General features: G+C 31.1%; 1 protein-coding gene across 1 annotated transcript in view; it reads right to left on the reverse strand.

Moving 5' to 3' along the window:
- Positions 1–1652: 1652 nt before the first annotated feature.
- LOC118195330 (mitochondrial sodium/calcium exchanger protein-like) overlaps positions 1653–20350 on the reverse strand; it is a 119140-nt gene continuing 100442 nt past the window's right edge. Inside the window, exons 13-17 of the mRNA XM_035366631.2 lie at positions 14351–14547; positions 7748–7823; positions 7582–7662; positions 5464–5528; positions 1653–4281 (exon numbers count right to left, since the gene is read on the reverse strand). Coding sequence (XP_035222522.1) covers positions 4102–4281; positions 5464–5528; positions 7582–7662; positions 7748–7823; positions 14351–14547 — 599 coding nt within the window. The 3' untranslated portion in view covers positions 1653–4101. The remainder of the gene's footprint in view (positions 4282–5463; positions 5529–7581; positions 7663–7747; positions 7824–14350; positions 14548–20350) is intronic.

Raw genomic sequence — 20350 nt, forward strand, 5'->3', positions numbered from 1 at the left:
CAAATGCATTTTCAAAGTTAAAACTATTTCCAAAATCTCCTTATAAAAGCGTTATTTTTATTATAAATGTAAATTCTAGAAACACATACTTGAAGAGAGAGATATTTTCAGAACTAAATTAAAAAAGATAAAAATACATTGTATAAAATGAGAAATAGACCTTTTTATTTCCCAGATAGTTTTAAATTTATATCAAAAAGTCTATCTGTAAACAAAACTGGTTTTAGTGAAAATTCCTGGGATTACCACAGCATAAAATTTTAATAATAACGGGGAATAAATGATTAAAATCGTTATAAACGTCACTGTTAAATTCTAATCGGCTATTAAATGTAGTAATTGTTATTTCATACATAATGATGTTTACATAGCTATTTGAATATTAATATGAAATTTTACATTTGTTCCTTTTGTTTCCGGTAAAATCATTGTTAAAATAATATTTTTCAGTCATTGATGATAATTCTTCTAAAATTAATCTTAGGAGATAATATAATCAATATTCTTTAGTAAATAAATTATTAGACATAAACATAGATATAGATATATATTCGAGACTCCCTCGCTTAACCAGTCTTTTGAAATGCTAAGTTAAATGAAATAGTGTTAATCAAATATGCAAATACGTATATACTGTAATTCGGCAAAGATATCAGATCTATATTTATATTTATATATCTCTTTAACTAATATCTATATATCTCTTTAACTAATATTTAATATCTATGTTTATATATCTCTTTAACTGTGTACACAACTAATTGGATTATGTCAAACCACACTGAGGTTATCTGCCTAAAGGATGGGATTTCCAGGGATTCGAGAAGAACGTTTTAAATAAAACTGGCTCGAATTCATGTTATTCATAGGTAAAATCACGAAAACGCTTTTGCATGCAACCCGTTCACTGGTATTCACGGGTTCGAATGAAGAGTGTTTAATGATCTTACCACTTGGCCATTGTTGGGCAACCAATTGTGCGTAAAGATAAAAGTAAAATGAAACACACACATACGCGCGCTTGCACACACACACCATCATACACACACAGGCTCATAATATAGGAGTGTTATCATAAAACAAGCACAAGTTGAAATTTAAGTGCTGCATGCAGAGCATTTTCATTAGCCAGCTATGATTTTTGTGACAAAATAAAACAACGACTTTCTTTAATTTCATTTGTTTTAATACTCCATAAGGCTAACGATTATTTAGAAACTTGTGTTTAATCGAAAATCAACTCAGAAGATTTTGTTTCTTAAGCAAGTGACTGTCCAAACAAAAAACATTTGACAGCTTTTTTCTATAATAATGGGCTCAAAACACTTCCCCCATTTTTTAAATGGCTATCTAGAAATTGGAAGGGACACACAAACACACACACACACACACAAAAAAAAAAAGACAACTGATTTTTTTTATGTTTATTTTTTTAATGTTTCTTGTTAAAACTTTCTTTTTCCTGTGACATGAAGGGAACTGTATATTTAATAGAGTAATGTAATGTCTCTAACACGACATGTTTAGTTTGTTTTCTGCGTCATTTTTATGTGTATACTATTAAAAGGAAGCTATTCAAAAAGAAACAAAATAATGATTCAATTATTAACTTATAATGAATCAAATAACCTAAAGTTTAAGAAAAACACAGCTTTGGTTAAAACAACAATTGTTTATTACACACACATTGATTTACATATAAATGATTTAAAATGCACGTGTACTTACTTTTATTTTAAATTAACAAAGTTTCACTAATTACAAAACATAAAACAGAAGTATAAGATTCTACATCGAAACATAATTACTGTTGTTAAATTAAAAGAAGTAAGAACTATCTTATATACAATGAAATACAAGGAAGAATTAAAAAGTAAGCTTCTTAAAGTTATAGAAAATTAAAATCACTTAAATAGGCAACTGCAATATATGTATGTTATCTTCTGCCCTGGTTATCAATGGACACAATGGCTTTATGAGAAATATGAAGTTAGGAAACAATAGTAAAGAAGACCGTTTGCTTGGAAGAATGTTTGAAGCGGAGGAACGAGCTAAATATCCAAATTCCGCGTATTGAAGGAAATCAGTAGGAGATCCATTGTTGAATTAAATGGACGCATTAGGATGTTTAAGCATCGGTTCAGCAAGTATATGAGCGGAACCCTAAAACAACTCTCGTTGTCAGAATCATTTCCGGTACGAAATACAAGAAATGGAGTAACATTTCATTAAACTAACAGTTCAGATTTTATTTTCAAACTTGTTCGTTGCGTATTTCCTCAGTCTAGAAGTTTATGCAGGTTTTAGGGTAAGCAACGTAGTTTAAATTTAGAGGAAGAATCATAACCTGCATTACTTAAAGTACAGATGTTTCAGTCATTGCTATGCCCTGCCGCAGAGGCTGCTATTAGAATAGAAGTGATCTTCAGACATTAGGCATGAGTCATGGTAAATGGGAAATTTAGTAAAATAGGCTATTATAATCCTTTCTGTTGTTGTAGCTTTAAGTAGGAACACTGGTGCTGTAGCCGGTTAAATGGCTGTGCTTTCGAGACAGTAGCTGTTAATCCAGCGGATTTAGATTATACGTTTGTATAAGTTTGACTCACAAGTAGTGAGAAAAAAGATTAAGTTAATATTTTAGGTTTTCATGTGTTTGTTATCTTTCCACCACAACAAAGGTAAAGTTTGAGGGTGAGTGATTGGTAGAAGCACATGAATAGATAGAAGACTACCTCCTGCCCCCAAAATCGGTTATAACAACTGTCAGAAAAGATTTTCTCTTGCCCTATCTAGGTGTTACTGAAGTCCGACGCAAAACATTTCGGAAGTAGGGCAGACTATGTAAAACATGCCGATACATGTTTTCAGTATTAAACATGTTTTCAATATTATGTGCAAACATTCCATTAGAGGAAAAACTATTAAGTTATTGTTTAGTTAAACGTGTAATGGATTTCAATGAAACACACTACTCTTACAAAATAACGGTATCAAATATACAGAACTTTTAATATATATCACGATCATTCCGTTAATCTTTTGCATTTCTTAAAATCACGGGTCCTTAAGATTTTGAAATAATTATGCTGTGTAATGCTGCAAAGATACTACTGAAATAAAAAACGTACAGAAATGTTTTAAAATTTCCATTGTACATAATTACAATATATAAACAAAACTTTAAAATAAAATCCCAGATTTGTCCTGGAAATTCAATTAAATAATATGTTAATTTTCCAGTTTTCTAAAAAATGGGCAATTTAATGCCACCTACTTTATAGAATCAGCAAGCAAAGTCTAAAAGGATCAAACAGTCTAAAAGGACAAATTTTTTAATGTTCTTCACAATCGGCTTGTTCATATCTATTTTAAAACTAATTGATGGGGGGGGGGAACTAATTGATGGAATGAAGTCATTTGAAAGCATAGTTTCGTAATTCTCTTCGACTAAGAAAAGATTATTGATATCAGATCTTTCCAGTATTCATGAGGTTGCATACTTAAAACTCGTGTATAACAGGTCTCGAAAAATCACAAAAATTAAGTCTTTTTACCCATTTTTAACTTGCAATCGGAAATCTCGATGTCTAGAAGGGTTTTCATGATATTTATTTTAATTCAAGTACATACGGATGAATTACAAAATACCACACTCTCTGAAAACTCAGTTCGTCTATGATAATTAGAAACATTTTTTAAAAATATAAACGATAATTAAAAATCTTATTTTTCTCACTGCTTCCATACATGAATCTTGTAACATACTTACAGGAATGTAGTCCAAATTTAGTGGAAAACGCTTTTAGATAATAATTAGGAATCGTTGTTCAGATTTACACAAGTGTTCTCTCAGTCACACAATGAATAACACAATGTCTTTCATAAGAACAATCACTAACACGCCATGATTGCTTACTTTGATTTACTACCAATACTTCCTTAAATAACATGAAAGTAGGGTATTAACTAGCAGAAATTCGTTAGTCAACTCCCAGGAGTGAGCAGTCACAGAAATTCTGTATTCTCATAGTCAGTGATGACAGGATGGACGAATTTCCTTTCACAGCGATCTTTACAAGTCATGGGGTAAAGAATGTCTCATATAATTCCAGTTTCCAGCATAATGGCAGCACTCAAGAACGCTACATACATGCAGATTAAGAAGATCCCAAAATATCTCTTTGCGTTGAAACGAAGGACTGTCATGGTTAAAATTGTGCAAATGAGAATTATGGTCAAAGTACCGTACAGCAAAGTGATTAATCTGTCATATTGTAACTGAAAATAAAAGCAAAATAGTGTAAGGACATAATTGCTGTAATGAAGAACTAAATTTCACATAGTATACAATCAAAATACATTGCAATTATTTTCGGAACTTTTACGAGGGGTGATGATTATTTCAAGGAAATGCGTATTGTTATTTTATTTATTTTGCTGCATTTAATAAAAGGGTGGGATAGATGCCAAAGTATATTAGTACAAAATGTTTCGATTAGATATTTTCGTTGCTAAATTATTGTCAATAATTCCATTTATTTTAGAACAACGGGGACAATCGGCTTATTAAGACTAATGGTACAACATCGGTCAGATAATTTATAGAAATATGGCGAATGAGAACAGCTTGGGGAGAGGGGGCATGAATTTTACGTAGCATTTTTATGTACATTAAGTAGCAACTGCTGTAAAACTGATTATTAAACTCAGACGCATAACATCGTACGTATCAAAAATGCAAATATATTTCTAATTCCTTTGCATCAAAAGTTTTGACATACGCATTTATGGCTATTATTTTGACAAATAATAACTTAATCATTTGTATTGATAAAAAATAGCTTTAAATTATCGAATAAAGCCTTAAAGTTTCTGTTTAGTTTATAGATGTTTTATCCTACAGTGATAGTATACAAATATTACAGGCGTATGTACAATATTATTTTAGGCTAATATCTTATAGCAAATAATTGTACATTTGCTAAATTGTACATTTGTATAAAAGTAATTACAGAGCTATCTATAAAGGGTAAGAAAAATACTGCATTTTATAAGAGATTTTCTAAACTGATGCATGAAGCTTGTATTGAAGAGTTAATTCATTATTATCAAAATTAATTTAAGAATTTTAAATGGTTTCTATAGAAACTGAAAAGGTACGTTTAAAATTGATTAACTAATTCTTTTCATACTCAGAAGAAGGCGAAAAGATAAAACACAGAAACATGTTTTATAGTATTATTTTGATATCGCTTAATACTCGTTAGAAAACACCAAAGCTGATAATAAATGCATTATTAGTCATAACCGGAATTTGAATCTAGGACACGTTGAATTTTAGGCCACAGAGTTAATATATTAATACTAATAAACAAGCAATAAAAAGATTTAAGGAATTTAAAGTTTTTGAAACATATTCATCTTAACAATAAACTTAAATATTAGTAAAGGTCATCTTACTTCAAGTGGCTCTCCACATTTTGCAATCCTCAGAGTGTATGGTATTCCTATACCCAAAAGTAGATCTTCAAATGAGTTAAGAAACATCAGAAAGAATACTTTGGCAACCTAATAATAACATAACTAATTCTCACATTTTAAAAGGCAAAGGATTTCACATTTTTCATATATGGCTCGAATATTAGTTGACATTTTGATCCGGTGATAGAATGAGAACTTCAGTTCACTAGTTGTTAATATTAAAGTGACAAGTATGAGATAAAGGTACCCTTATCTATCATTATACTGTTATGATTAATGATTCTTCTAAATAAAATTATTAAATACTTCAAACACTAAATTCTGTTTTTCTTTTACATAAATGATTTTTGCTCAAAAAATATTCATCTTCATTTTCCAGAAATCCCCGAAGTTTGGATGAAATTCATTAAAAGGTACAGAATGTAAAATATGTCCGAAATATTTATGGTGATGATTTTAATGAAAGCGAAGAAAGTGAAAGATATATGATATTTTGCTACAAATAGTGACTTATATCAAAATACATTTGCAGCTTAATTTAGAAAATTAGACGTGCCGGAGCTCTGTAGAAAGTTGTAGGAAAGAGGAACAAAAGTAAAATAAATAAGATAGTTAATAATTAAAATGGATAGTTAATAATTAAAAGGGTTATAAGTTATTACAGTTCAGTAAAATGTAAAGAATAAATGAAAATTTAATAAATTAAGCTAAATTAATGATTAATATTTAAACAATAAAATAAAACACAGGATTTCGCTTTATTTGGGGTTGCATATGAATATAAGCCCTGAAATATAATGTATTATTTTAAGGGATGACAAAAGCAAAGATCATTCTTATCCCATTACACCAATAAAAAAGGGTACGATGGTTATAGCGTAACCAATGAGAATAGAGAGAATTCTGGAAATAGTATAAAAGTATGGAGAGAATTCTGGAAATAGTATAAAAGTATGGAGAGAAATTTTAACGGAGAAGTATTGGTATAAAGCTAAAGAGAAGAATAAAACACTTTCTGACCACAATCCGCTGTCAGTATAATATAATGCTAGTTGCCAAGCAGAGTGACAGGTGAAAAATTGCTTCATAATCCGAGAGATGATCTGCAAGTTGAGAACAAAAGTAGTGACTATTTTCATCCCTCATATATGGATGCATCGCTCTTTCTATTTTCTTTGTGAAATCACTAGTGCAGTATGTGTTCGATCCATTTATCACAATATTGCTCTGTGTTGAGCTCTAATTTCAAATGCATTTAGAAACATAAAAAAATGGTTTCAGTTTCCATTTTATTATAAATCACAAGTAACCGAAACCGGCGTTACCGAATCAGTATATATGACGTCACGACCGTGGTCACTTTCAGGTCCACTTCTTGTATTTTCAAGAAAGAAAAATTTACCCGCTCTCAAACAAGTTCCTACAAATTTATTGCTTTTCCCATAGAATAAGCTTTTGATATGTGAGTGGGTTTTCTTTCCTTAAGTCTTAAATGCGTCCAAGGGATTTTGTATCAGAGAAACACACAGAAATAAATCTTGCACATCGTAAAAATTAGTGTCTGAAAATAATTTGGAGAAATAAATTATTTAGGCATATTTACCACTTAAACTCGGAATTATTTTAGGAGACAATGAAATATACTTCCAAAAGTAATTATTTATCTAAACAGAAAGAAGATATTCACTCTTCATGTTTAAGAAGAAAGCTTTGGTGTATGCACTGAGATCTAGGTATGCATACAGAAGTTATAATCAATTTTCAAGGCTTACTTATTACAAAAATAAAGTTTTTCGAAGTCAAAAGAATTTTACGCTGAAATTGTAATTTACTTTCATAAAATAACTGCTTTGACCTCTTTTATTTAGAGCTCTTATTTACTGTTAAAAAAAAGAGACAGAGAGAGAGATCGGTGGCGAACGAATTAAAAGAAAAATATTTTTCTTTGTCCATTTTCCCTCTACGTTCCATGTTTCGAAAAAGATATAATTTTTTATTAATTTGCTCTTACAAATAGCATGGGTTTTCATTTTAGAATGCATTCATATGGTATTCCTACAAATGACAAAACCTTACGCAAAATACTATAAAGGATACTCAGTAGAGGGCCTCCGTAGCAGGCAGATATACCCATTCTTGGGTAACCCTGTCTTGCAACAGATAAATTTGAAATGAAATCTGGAAAAGAAAATTATAGCATCAGAATTTTTTGTGTCTTCAATTGTTTTAATCTGTATAGAAGAAAACTTTCTGAATTTCTTACCTCCTATACTATTTCCCCATGCAAGAACTGTTAGACCTAGAATTGCATCGCTTAGTTTGAATATGATTCCAACAGTCTGTAAGTATAAAACATATGTTAGTAAAATTAACAATTGTTTTTAAAAAGTTACAAAGTTATTGAAAGCAAAGAAAAGGTCGTTGCGTTATTGTAGACTCAAATTTCTTTAATGGAGATGAAAGAGTGCTAATATAAAATTTTATTAACTCAAACTTTCAGCTGTCCCCCTTTCCATTTCTTTTCTTCCGCAGTTTCTAAATATGTTTAGATTAAAAATTACTATTTCGTTAAATGATAGACATTTCCTAATAATTCTTTTATAACAAAATAAAAGTTAAATTAAACGAGATAAAGTTATCATAAGGGAGGAAAATTATTATGAGATTAAAATAAAAATAAAACAAAATCTATTTGTATAGGTAACGGTACAGGGTCTTCAGTTTAACAGTGAATCTTTTGTAGAAATAATAAGTATACGTATTTATGAGACATATATTGCCCACTATGGCTCTCCATTTTAATTCACATCTACACGTTTCATCATATTCTTAGCAACCTTACTAAGCTTTACTTTATCTATTTTCTGGATGACAGCAGCGATTCTATCCATACTAAAGGATAGTTGATTTTGAATTCCATATCATGATTCAGAATTTCATACACTCCAGAAACCATAACCGATATCTTACCAAAAAGAATTACGTGTGCTAAAACACATGTCAGTGAGTTCTCAGAATTTAAACTAAGCTTTAAAATTAAGACACAATAACACGCCGAATAAATACTAATTCAGAAGTCAAACAACAAAAATCAGTGTTATTTGTAAATATAACGCTGATTTTTGTTGTTTGACTTCTGAATTAGTAAGCTTTAAAAATTTTGCATTCTGAAGTCAGAATCTAACACCTCAAAGAAGAGTTTACCTATAAAAAAATTTAACAAAATAAAAAAATACTAATTGTGCTTTGATTTTTCTCTTCAGGTTCTAGTTAACATCTCAAACTATTTTAAAATAAATACTTACGATAAGCTTATTAGTTTAAAAATTTATCCGCAGTAATTAAAGATACAAAAGGAAATCACATATTTCTTTATATCTATATATCTATATATCTATATCTATATCTAATAATTTATTTCCTAAACAATATTGATTAATTGATTATATTATCTCCTAAGTTTAATTAAAGCAGAACTATTCTAAAAGAGCGAATGCATACTAGTAAGTTATATTTTGAAAGATGTTATGAAGCAACTTGAAAGTAATGTTAATAATGCCCTACCGGGGACTGGAATTAAATCATCAATTGCAAAAGGAAAAATTAAATTAAAAGCATGTAATCATTGTCATTGATCGGGAATTAGTTGACTTTTCAAGGGGAACAAACCAACTCCCGTTCAACGAACAATAACTAAAGAATAAATACGTAAATACGAAGGTGTTTCGTCTTTACTCGAGTAATAAGGTTAAGCCAAACCGGCAATTCTAGTCAAGCCAAATATTTCCTCGAATAGAAGGGATTATGAACCAATGTTGATACTCAAGGAACTTATTCTTATGAAGCATTTAAGCCAATTCAATTTTGAGTGAAAAGCAATCTCTGTAGAGAAATTCGAAAAAACTCGAGTAACCGTCCCCGACACCCCCGTGTTTACGCATTTGAGTTCTATATTATTTGTAAAAATTAAACATTGGAAATTGTCATTATGAAATAGAATTCAAAGTATAAAGTTGAAATAAACATAGAAGAATACAAAATAAGATAAATAATGCAAACTTTGTAAAAACAAATCAAAAATATAAAAGTAAAAAATATAATAAGAACAGTGAATGTACATGAAGATATAAAGGCCAGAAAAAGTATTAAGTAACTTACATTCTTTCTAGTGGGGAGTCGGCAAAGTGTTCTCTTCGTGTCTGACTCAGAAGTGTAGGGTGTTCGAAAAATTCTTAGCGGCAGTGGGGACTTTGAATAATATCAGTCGGTAAGACTTGGGTGAAGTAATTTATGGTAGTGGGTGGGACTCGGAATTCTTGAGGGATGTATTATGTGGAGTTCTTATTTTAGTGAAACTGTTTGTTAAGATTTTTTTGAAAATACTAGTGAATGGAAATTAATTAATTTCTGGCTAATTGTCGTGTCGCAATGATTAAGAATTTAAGAAAGGAAAAAAGGGAATTTTCACTGTGTAAGAGCTATTAGACAGACTAAAGATTATGAAATAGGCCCATTTTTTTAGTAACAGCATAGAAACAGCATAAGTCTGAAGACAATTAGCTTTTTACAATATATACAACTGAATAATTACACTATATACAAATCTTTCAACTGATAGTCATCCAACTTATACCGCCTTCTCAGGTTTAGGAACAAATTATCATATCCCTATCAGTTAAATGATTTAGAGTGAGTATTTAACGCCTGCTCTTTTAAAGCAATGGTTAATAGATTGAATGGGTATTAGATTATTTTTGAGAATTTTAATAAGGAGTAAAATTTCGCGTTGTAAATCTATTGTATCTGTGCAGATAATTTTAATTCGTTGTATTTGATTTATTATTGTATTGTTAATTACTTTTTTGGATATGTTGGAGTTCCAATTTATTAATTTGTTAGTATTGAAATTGAAGTTTCTTGTTTTGTCAAAAAGTAAATTTTTTTTGTAGTTAATGATTTGAAGATCTAGATAGTCTATGCTATTTTGTGAATTATTAGTTTTATTAAGTGTAAGACAATTTGGATAAATCTCGGAGTGTTCAATATTACCAAAATTATTAATTGTAATAAGGTCACCAATATATCTGTAGGTGTGCTTGTAGTAATTTAACTCTTGTGGTTGTAGATTTTTTTGGAAGTTAAATTCTTTGCTAAATAAAAATATATTACAGATCGAGGTGCTGGAATGTAAGCCCATTGGCAAACCTCTGACTTGTTTAAAAAGTTGATTTTGAAACCTGATGTAGTTATGAAAAAGTGTGCATTTTAGGTAGGTTTTCCATTTGTTAAGAGTCATAATTGTGAGCATATCAGGGAAGAGTTTAGGCAGATCAAGTAGACTGGTATAGATTTCTTCTAGAGGAAGTGAGGTATATAAGTTTTCAAAGTCCTAGTAGTTAATGTTTTGAATGTTAATTGTTTGAATGGCATTAATGACAGGAGTGTTATTATGGATGATCCAGCAATAGTTATGATTAGTGTTACAATCGTTGAAAATAAATTTACAGATTTTTTTAAGTTGAATTGAAAAATAATAGTCTACATTTTTCTTGTAATTATTAGTTCCATTAGCTATAAATCTGAATTTTAATAGTGTTTTATGGAATTTGGGAATTGCATAAATGTTAGTAAATCTGTTGTATTTTGTATTGAAAGTAATATTGAGTTTTTTTATGAAAAGTTTTAATCCTGTTTATTATAGATGTTTCTGTAAGGTTGGCAAATTGATAAGTAGTTGCGTTGAGAACTACTGAACTTTATGAATAATTTCTGTGTAGAATTGTTTTCATATAATGTTAAAATATTGATTAATTGCTTATTGGAATATATCACATATTCCTTTATATATTTTATTTGTTTAAACTCCTCATATAAAAAGTTGTCTACTGGTAAGGTTTAAAGATCTCTATGTTCAACTTCAGACAGAGACTTCCAACTTCAGGACAGAGACTTCCAACTGTAACCAACTTCAGACAGACTTTGTATTTTACCATAAAGTTTCCACTGATCGACTTATCTCGGCATCCTTTGTAACAAGATTTGTAACTGGTCACGGCCCCTTTTCAGAGTATTTCTGTAAAAGAGGATTTGTCTCATCTAACCTCTGTGTGTGCGGTGAGGCTGGTACTCCAGACCATTACATAACAGCATGCCCACTCACAGAGACGTGCACATGCGGCTACTAGTTGATGATGCACCATTCATGCGCTTCTTCATTAAGCAGCCTGCTCTGCTCAGAAAACTAAAACTCATAATGGAAAAACTGCAGGCTCTGGGACAGGACCTTTGTCATGTCACCTAGTGCACAACAGACTCCTACTCAGGCTTCCGTACTAACTGCCTTATTACAGAGTGCCTCGTTGTATGGTACTAGTGCTCTTGCGCGGCATGTTAGTGTGCTATTTAGTGTGCGTATGATAGAGCCACGTACATGAGCACTGTAAGGTAATTAACTTATCCAAAGCTAGATCTTAGCATTCGTGCTTTGTTTTCAAAGAATAGGGGATTTGGAACTTTTAAATGGCAACCGAGACAGCAGTTTTGCAAGATGCAGAAAAGACTTCATAAAAAGATGCAGTGTTTTGTGTGGAGTAATTTTGTTGACGGGTGAATCCATTTGGATGCTACGATGCCTCATTTGGAAGGAAATGTGATATAAAATAGAAATGGCACCGCGAATGATGTTCTTAGAAAACAACCACAAGAAACGTTAAACACAGTATGGCAGCGTTCGAAACCTGCTCATCTCAAATAATTCATCAAACCCCTTTCATTGGGTATCCTCCTTTAGAAAAATCAATTCATTTTTCATATACATAACGGATTAAAACAGAGAAGACAGGAGTACAACTGCAAATAAAATATGTATAAAATCATGTATTCTTGAATGTGTGATCATCTTCTAAAGTGAACTCTTTTCATCTAAAAGTGAGGGTTTTTGTAGGGTAGATTCATTGTTATGAAAACTGGTAAGAATCTAACTCTCATTTTATTTTTCTCATACGTGAAGATATCCAAACTTGCATGTTAAATTTGTTTGAAAACAAATTCCATTAGTTCCATTAGCTATAAATCTGAATTTTAATAGTGTTTTATGGAATTTGGGAATTGCATAAATGTTAGTAAATCTGTTGTATTTTGTATTGAAAGTAATACACATGATTTTATACATATGTCTCATTCTGCACATTTCAAAAAAAAAAAAAAAAAAAAAAAAATACGATGGTCTCCGAAAATATCGCGTACGAATACAAGGAGAAAACAATGCAAAGAAAAAACATAGTGTGAAAAAAGAAAGTAAGGAGAAAGCATCGTGATATAAAACATCATCGTCGAAAATAAAGCGGTTCAAATGCTTCGCAGTTTTAAAACATCGTCGTAGAAAATATCTTTGTAAAAAATAAAGCACCTAAAAATCATCATATGATGATAACATCACAGACATGTGTTTTCAGACCTTAAAAGATTTGCATGCATGTTCGTATAATGATTTAAGACCGCAAGAAAAAACAAAGAAGAATTTCATAAATTACATACTTGCAAATTAAAATTTAGTCAAGTATATATGAATAAATTATTTTGCATTTTTATTCAAAACTTGATCATTTGAGAACACAGTAAATAGTAATTTGAAACATCGAGTAGTCGCAAAACAGCGATGTATCGCCTTATATAGTCAGTTTTAAAGTTTTCATTTGTCTGTTTACAGCGAATCAACTGTTTTTTTTAACCATTTATTTCTAAATGAATAAATTCATAAAAATAGTTTCCATAAACATATAGGGAATTATCTCAGGCCAATGTACGTATCTTAAATTCTATCTTGCATTCTCATTGTATCAATATCTATGTTGCATCATATTGCTAATTATTGTCGCAACTTAACAGCAGTATTTGTATATGGTCTCATACACAAGCTTGTGTTTCATCAGCAACTAATGCATTAAATTAACTAGTGCCTTGCATGCACATTTATACAACTTTTGAATGTATTGTAAATGTTGTCTGGTCTGTTAACCCGGTCACTCCCCGCCGGGAGGGTTTCTAATTCTTCTGGGCTACGCACCGTTGTCAGAAGTCATTCCAGCGACGTACAGTGTATCCTCTCGTGCGTGCTCTCTTGGAATAGGCGGTCAGCATGTCCAGCTAACAACTGGAAAATCTGCGGTCGAATACCCAGCAAGGACACATTTGACGTTTCGAGTTACCTTCTACGAGAAACCTCATGGTATCAATAATGGCGCCCGAAATAACCTATGAACATCAGGTTATCACAAGCTGGATTTGATCTATTGGATCTCGTGTCTCTTTTTAGTCGTCCTTGAAATCGAGAAGAAGCTAAGGAATTATCGCATTCTCCCGTACCGTGCACTCGTGGTATAAGCAGTTAGTGCATCAAGCTAACAGTTGAAAGATCCGTTGTTCGAATCTCGGCAAGGACACACTTGATTATTCATGTTTCTAGTTCCGAAAAATTTAATAGTCTCTGTTTAATTTTAAACAAACACTGAACAGTCTAAGTTGTTCCATGTTCCTTGAGTCTTTCACTTTAGTAGTATTTTTGACAAATCTTTGTATTGTTTTAAAATTTCCAGTCTTACCTGAAACTGGATTTGTTATGCATTTAGATTTAGTGTATGAGTATAAAAAACTGCTTTTACTCAAATTTTAATATTTACCAACATTTTCTATATCTTTTCTTGTTTAATTTATAAAACACATTAAAAAGTAATCTATACTTAAATAAATGTATATGTATCTTTCAAAATTTGGAAAGGAGAGGGGAATATGATGGTCTAGCAATGATTAAATTGGTGCAAAGGGGAAAAAGTTTGAGAACCATATATAACTATAGCATATTTCTTACCTTTAACAACGAGACAATCTCTGAGGCGATGACGTACACCCATAAAACAGACACAATGAAACCCAGATATCCGAAAACCCCGTGATATATAGGAGCAGAATCATTGGATGAAGTGAAGAACACTATAGTTGCCACTGCAACTGACACTAATAAAACAATACCCCATACAGGTATCTTGCCAACATTTTGGTCATATTCTAAGAAGAGACAAAAAGAAAAGCATTGTCGTTTTTAGTGTTAGTGGAAAATAAGAAATCAAAGGTTTTTAAAGAAGTTAAAAAAGTAAAAATGAGCACCTTTAGTAAGCTGCTAACTCGGTAAACATTTTTGTTGGAATAATGTCTAATCTTTACATTTTGTTATGTGTTCGGGTGTCTCATGAGGTTTATTCGACTTCTGCATTATGTGATACATACTTTATGAAATCCAGCTTTTTTTAATTAAGACACAATAACACGCCGAATAAATACTAATTCAGAAGTCAAACAACAAAAATCAGCGTTAATTTACAAAATTTTCACAGTTACACACATAGTTTCGATGGTTTTACCGAACCATCATCTTCAGCTGCAAAACCGCAAATGAACAAGATAGGAAATAATGTTTAGATAAGATAAGAAAGCCTGGACAAGAATAAGCAAGTGGCGCCATCTGTTGGCGAAACCAGAAATAAAACATAATTTCTCTAAAAGCCAAAGGCAAATTTGGATTGGAATTAGGATCGTTAACTAGAACAGAAAGATTTTTATGAATGTGAAATGCCTCTAGAAAATCCAGTTCTCCAATGGAAGATGTTTTTTGAATAATTTTGGCAGCAGAAAAATTGAAAGTGTGATTTTCGGACCAACAATGTTGAGCAACAGAAGACTTCTGTGTTTCCTTTTTTCTAACATATGCCTCATGTTCTTTGACGCGAAATTTTAAGGCTCTCTTAGTTTGACCAATGTAAATTAAACCACACTGGCAAGGAATCCTATAAATACCCCAGGAATTCATATCCGGAATGGGGTCCTTGAGTATAGAAGTTGGAATTTTATTGATGGGAGAATAAACAACCCGAAAGTTAAATTTCTGCAAAATATGTGCAACTTTATAGCTAATTGATGGAAAGAAGGGAATGACAACAGAATTTTTATAATCTCCTAAAATAAGAGTGTGACTTTTAGTGTGTTGAGATGACAATTTTTTAACTGCTTGATTAATAATGTTGGGTGAAACATTATTATCATTTCAAAGGCCGACAAAGGTGGCCAGATAGTCGTCATGGATAAGAACACTTACATCGATGGTGTCACTAAACTCTTAAACGAAGGACCATATAATCCGATCCCTAAAGATCCTTCACCTTCGGACTTATCCAAAATAAAAACTGCGATCAAATCTTCGCAAATCATTTCAAGCAACTTAAAACATTCGCTTATCCCATCTGTTGCGAATTGTGCCAGATTATATGCTCTTCCCAAAATTCATAAAAGTGGTATTCCTTTCCGCCCTATTGTATCAAATTTAGGTACTGCCTCGTATCCATTAGCTAAATATTTAGTTTCTAGATTTTCCACTCTATTAGACAATAACATTTACACCATAAAAAATTCAATAGAGTTTGTAAAAAAGGTTAAAAACATTTCTCCTAGTAATTTACTCATGGTTTCTTTTGATGTAAAATCATTATTCACCAATGTCCCAGTGGAGGGTGCATTAAGATGTCTAGAAACCAGACTTCGCGAATTTCATTTCTCTTGCATCGAAATTGATGAGCTAATTTCTCTCACTCAACTCTGTTTGAAACAAACACATTTTGTTTTCCAAAATAAATATTACAAACAAACTGAGGGATTAACCATGGGAAGCCCCCTCAGTCCCATCCTGGCTGATATCTACATGCATTATTATGAATCAAAATTCTTTGAAACTTTAAACTTCCCGGCATGGTTCCGCTACGTAGACGATACTTTTACTCTGTTTGAAGGTAATAAAGATGATTTAAATAAAGTTCTTTCAACAATGAATTCTATTGATCCTGCTATTCAGTTCACTTTTGAACCTGAGACTTGCAATTCTCTTCCGTTTCTCGACATTCTGGTCACACGTAACACATCCAACTTCAGTACTACAGTTTACCGTAAACCTTCATCGGTTTGCCTTCCACCACACTTTAAATCATGTCATCCGACTAAACAAAAGTTAGCTTCATTTTATTCCTATGTTTTCCGTGCTCTTCAAGTTTGCTCCTCCAAACTAGCCCTTGATGAAGAACTAAATTATTTAAAAGCAATAGCTATTGACAGGGGCTTTTCACCCAACATTATTAATCAAGCAGTTAAAAAATTCTCATCTCAACACACTAAAAGCCACACTCTTATTTTAGGAGATTATAAAAATTCTGTTGTCATTCCCTTCTTTCCATCAATTAGCTATAAAGTTGCACATATTTTGCAGAAATTTAACTTTCGGGTTATTTACTCTCCCATCAATAAAATTCCAACTTCTATACTCAAGGACCCCATTCCGGATATGAATTCCTGGGGTATTTATAGGATTCCTTGCCAGTGCGGTTTAATTTACATTGGCCAAACTAAGAGAGCCTTAAAATTTCGCGTCAAAGAACATGAGGCATATGTTAGAAAAAAGGAAACACAGAAGTCTTCTGTTGCTCAACATTGTTGGTCCGAAAATCACACTTTCAATTTTTCTGCTGCCAAAATTATTCAAAAAACATCTTCCATTGGAGAACTGGATTTTCTAGAGGCATTTCACATTCATAAAAATCTTTCTGTTCTAGTTAGCGATCCTAATTCCAATCCAAATTTGCCTTCGGCTTTTAGAGAAATTATGTTTTAGTTCTGGTTTCGCCAACAAATGGCGCCACTTGCTTATTCTTGTCCAGGCTTTCTTATCTTATCTAAACATTATTTCCTATCTTGTTCATTTGCGGTTTTGCAGCTGAAGATGATGGTTCGGTAAAACCATCGAAACTAGTCCTGTGAAAATTTTGTAAATTAACGCTGATTTTTGTTATTTGACTTCTGAATCAGCTTTTTTTACTTAACTCCTTTTTTACTTAACCGATGTTTAATTAATCATTGCCGATTTGAACTCCTTTTTTACTTTGTCGTTCTTCAGCACTATCTGAACAGTTGAAAACTCAGACTAATGACTCACAAAGGATTACATTTAGAATTCATGAATATTGGATTAGGTTTAAAAAAAATTTCAGCTTCAGTTTGTTCAATTAAAGAAAAATGCCTGCTGTCCAAAACATGCCCGAGCTCAAAGTTAAAAAAGCTTAAAATTTCAGCTAACACTATTCGGAATGTCAATAATTGATATCAGTCATTCCCAAATCCAGACTATCAACTGATTAGCACTAGAGTTGGTAATCAGCTAATCAAAGGAGGAAAAAGAAGCAATGAAGTTTAACGTCAACTACGAGATTTCACGTTGTAACATTTTTATTAGTAATTAATTTGAATCTATTAGGAGCAAATAAGCTTCTCGAAGGCAAAGAATAACTACGAAATAAATAAATTAAATGTTATTTTCTGTTAGAAAAACGAATGAAAACCTTAAAATGTAACATTTAAATTTTTGATGTTTGAGATGCATGACTTATTTATAATATTATAAAATTATAAAATTATATTTATTATTATTATACTTATTTATGATATTATATTATTATATCTATTATTATTATACTTATTTATGATATTATATTATTATATTTATTATTATTATGCTTATTTATGATATTATATTATATTTATTATTATTATACTTATTTATGATATTATATTTTTATATTTATTATTATTATACTTATTTATGATATTATTATTACAGATTATTAGTATAAATTTGTGTACTGTCTTGGCACTATTCGGTTGATAACAAGATTATTTCCAAAATTTTGGGGTGCAAACAGGAAATGTAAAAATGTCTAGAATGAATAATTATGTTTACCTAATCTGATAACTGAACACTATTAAGTCGCATACCCGGGCCTCCATATACTTCTGTAGTATTTAAACTACGCAAATTTTTATATACATTTTTTGTTCCAGGGAATCTACTACACGGATAATTAGAAGAGAATCCTCCGTAACAGTCCTGTTCCGAGCCTTCCATTTTTTAAATAGAACCCTGCTGTTAAATATTTTTGCGTGGCTTTGCTAATATTAATGTTTCGTGACAAGTTAACGCAATGGAAATGTAAGTGAAGGGGAAAAGTTTCAAAAAGTCATAATTTTCTTTTCTAACAGAAAGGGCAAAAGCATGTTTCCTCTTCGGTGAGGGTGCAGAAGAAGATTAAATCAGCAACAGTCTTTCCATATTAAGTTCTGAAGATATCTTTTAAGTCTTTTAAATTGATACTCTACTTTTCATTCATTTACAGAAGGCTATAAAACAAGTTATACATGAAAGACTAAAAGACAACACTAAAATATTTTATAAAGAGATATTGAACAGTTAATTTTGCTCCAAAACAAGTGTCCAAATTTAATGATGATCATGTTGAGAAACTACATTAAACGTAGGTGCACTTTACAAAACAAAGACTCTGATGCAAATGAATAAAAGTTTTGGAAACAAGCAATCATGGATTATATCAGAAGGTGTCCAGAGAATTATCCGTTTTTGAACCAGATACTATAATGGTCATAAGGGTTTTCGTACAAAATTAGATCTCTCAATCTGGAGTACCCTCAAGTATTCATAAAGTCATGCGAAGAATTTCGCTGTGTCCATTTCAGAACATTGTTTTAACTTCTCGATATAGAGAAACACAAGCAGTTCATCTACCTTCAGAATCGTGCAACACGATACAGAGATTTGATTATAGGATTCTGAATCACCTCCCTCTAACTGTGTTCTTCGTTTATTCCGTATGAGATCAGAAGTTACCCTTGTTTCTACCAGCATATAGGAGTTGTTGATTTGAAGAAAAAACTGACAGGCCATGCTATATTCTGTGGACTTGCATAAAATGTGAGATGAAATTTGGCGACTCTTGATCCAAATATTGGCATTAAAAATGCCCCTTTGTTTGTGATTGGGAAACTGATAACGGAATTATTTATTACGAACGCATCGAGAGTCACTTTCTAATTTATGTAGACTTTCCTTAAGTGAACAACATTAAGATATGAATAAAAACTTGCTTTTTTACAACAGATTCGTCATTTATTGTTAAGGAAAAGTGATAACTGATCTGCATGAAACTTCGAACGCTGCAACAAAAGAAAAGAAAAGAGGGCTTTAATGAGAACAATGCTGCTTGCTAGATTACGCAGCCGTATCGCCTTGTGGAGTACTTTAATAGAAAGTATGAAAAAAAAAAAAACAAAGTTGACCAGTTCAATTTTCTTCTGCATGATAGAATGAAAGGTTTTTAAAATTTTTTTTTTTTATATGTTTTCGTATAAGATGTAATATATGTTTCTTAGAAGATAAACAGTTATTAAAAAATTCTAAACAAATAAACATACTGTGTAAGATATAATATATGTTTCTAAAAAGATAAACAGTTATTAAAAAATTCTAAACAAATAAACATACTGTGTGTCTTAAGCTTGTAAATACACACAACTCATTCATACGAGGTATTAAAAATAATGCAACGTCTTATCATACAGGAACTGGTCCTAAAAAGTGCGCTTACAGTTATTAAGAAACATTCATCAAATATATCTATATATATATCTACAGATTTGCGAATACTGTTAAAATACCTATAAGCATTGCTATGTAGTGCAGGGGGAAGTTTTTCGAAGCTAAATTATGAATATGACAATGTGCAAAAATTTGATTTGGAAGAGTTAGTTTCTGAAGTAAAAGTAACCAAACGTATTTCTTTTTAAAGTATGATGTTAATTTATTTAATATCTATAAAAAGAGATAAAATACATTGAATTAATATCAACCAAGAATGGTAAACTATCTAAGGAAGGTACAAATTAAAAACAATTTGAAGCGAACATTTATAAAACCAAGTTAAAA

Source organism: Stegodyphus dumicola, chromosome X2, assembly GCF_044657685.1.
Source record: "Stegodyphus dumicola isolate Sdum_Otavi_A_Nest chromosome X2, ASM4465768v1".
Taxonomy (NCBI): domain Eukaryota; kingdom Metazoa; phylum Arthropoda; class Arachnida; order Araneae; family Eresidae; genus Stegodyphus; species Stegodyphus dumicola.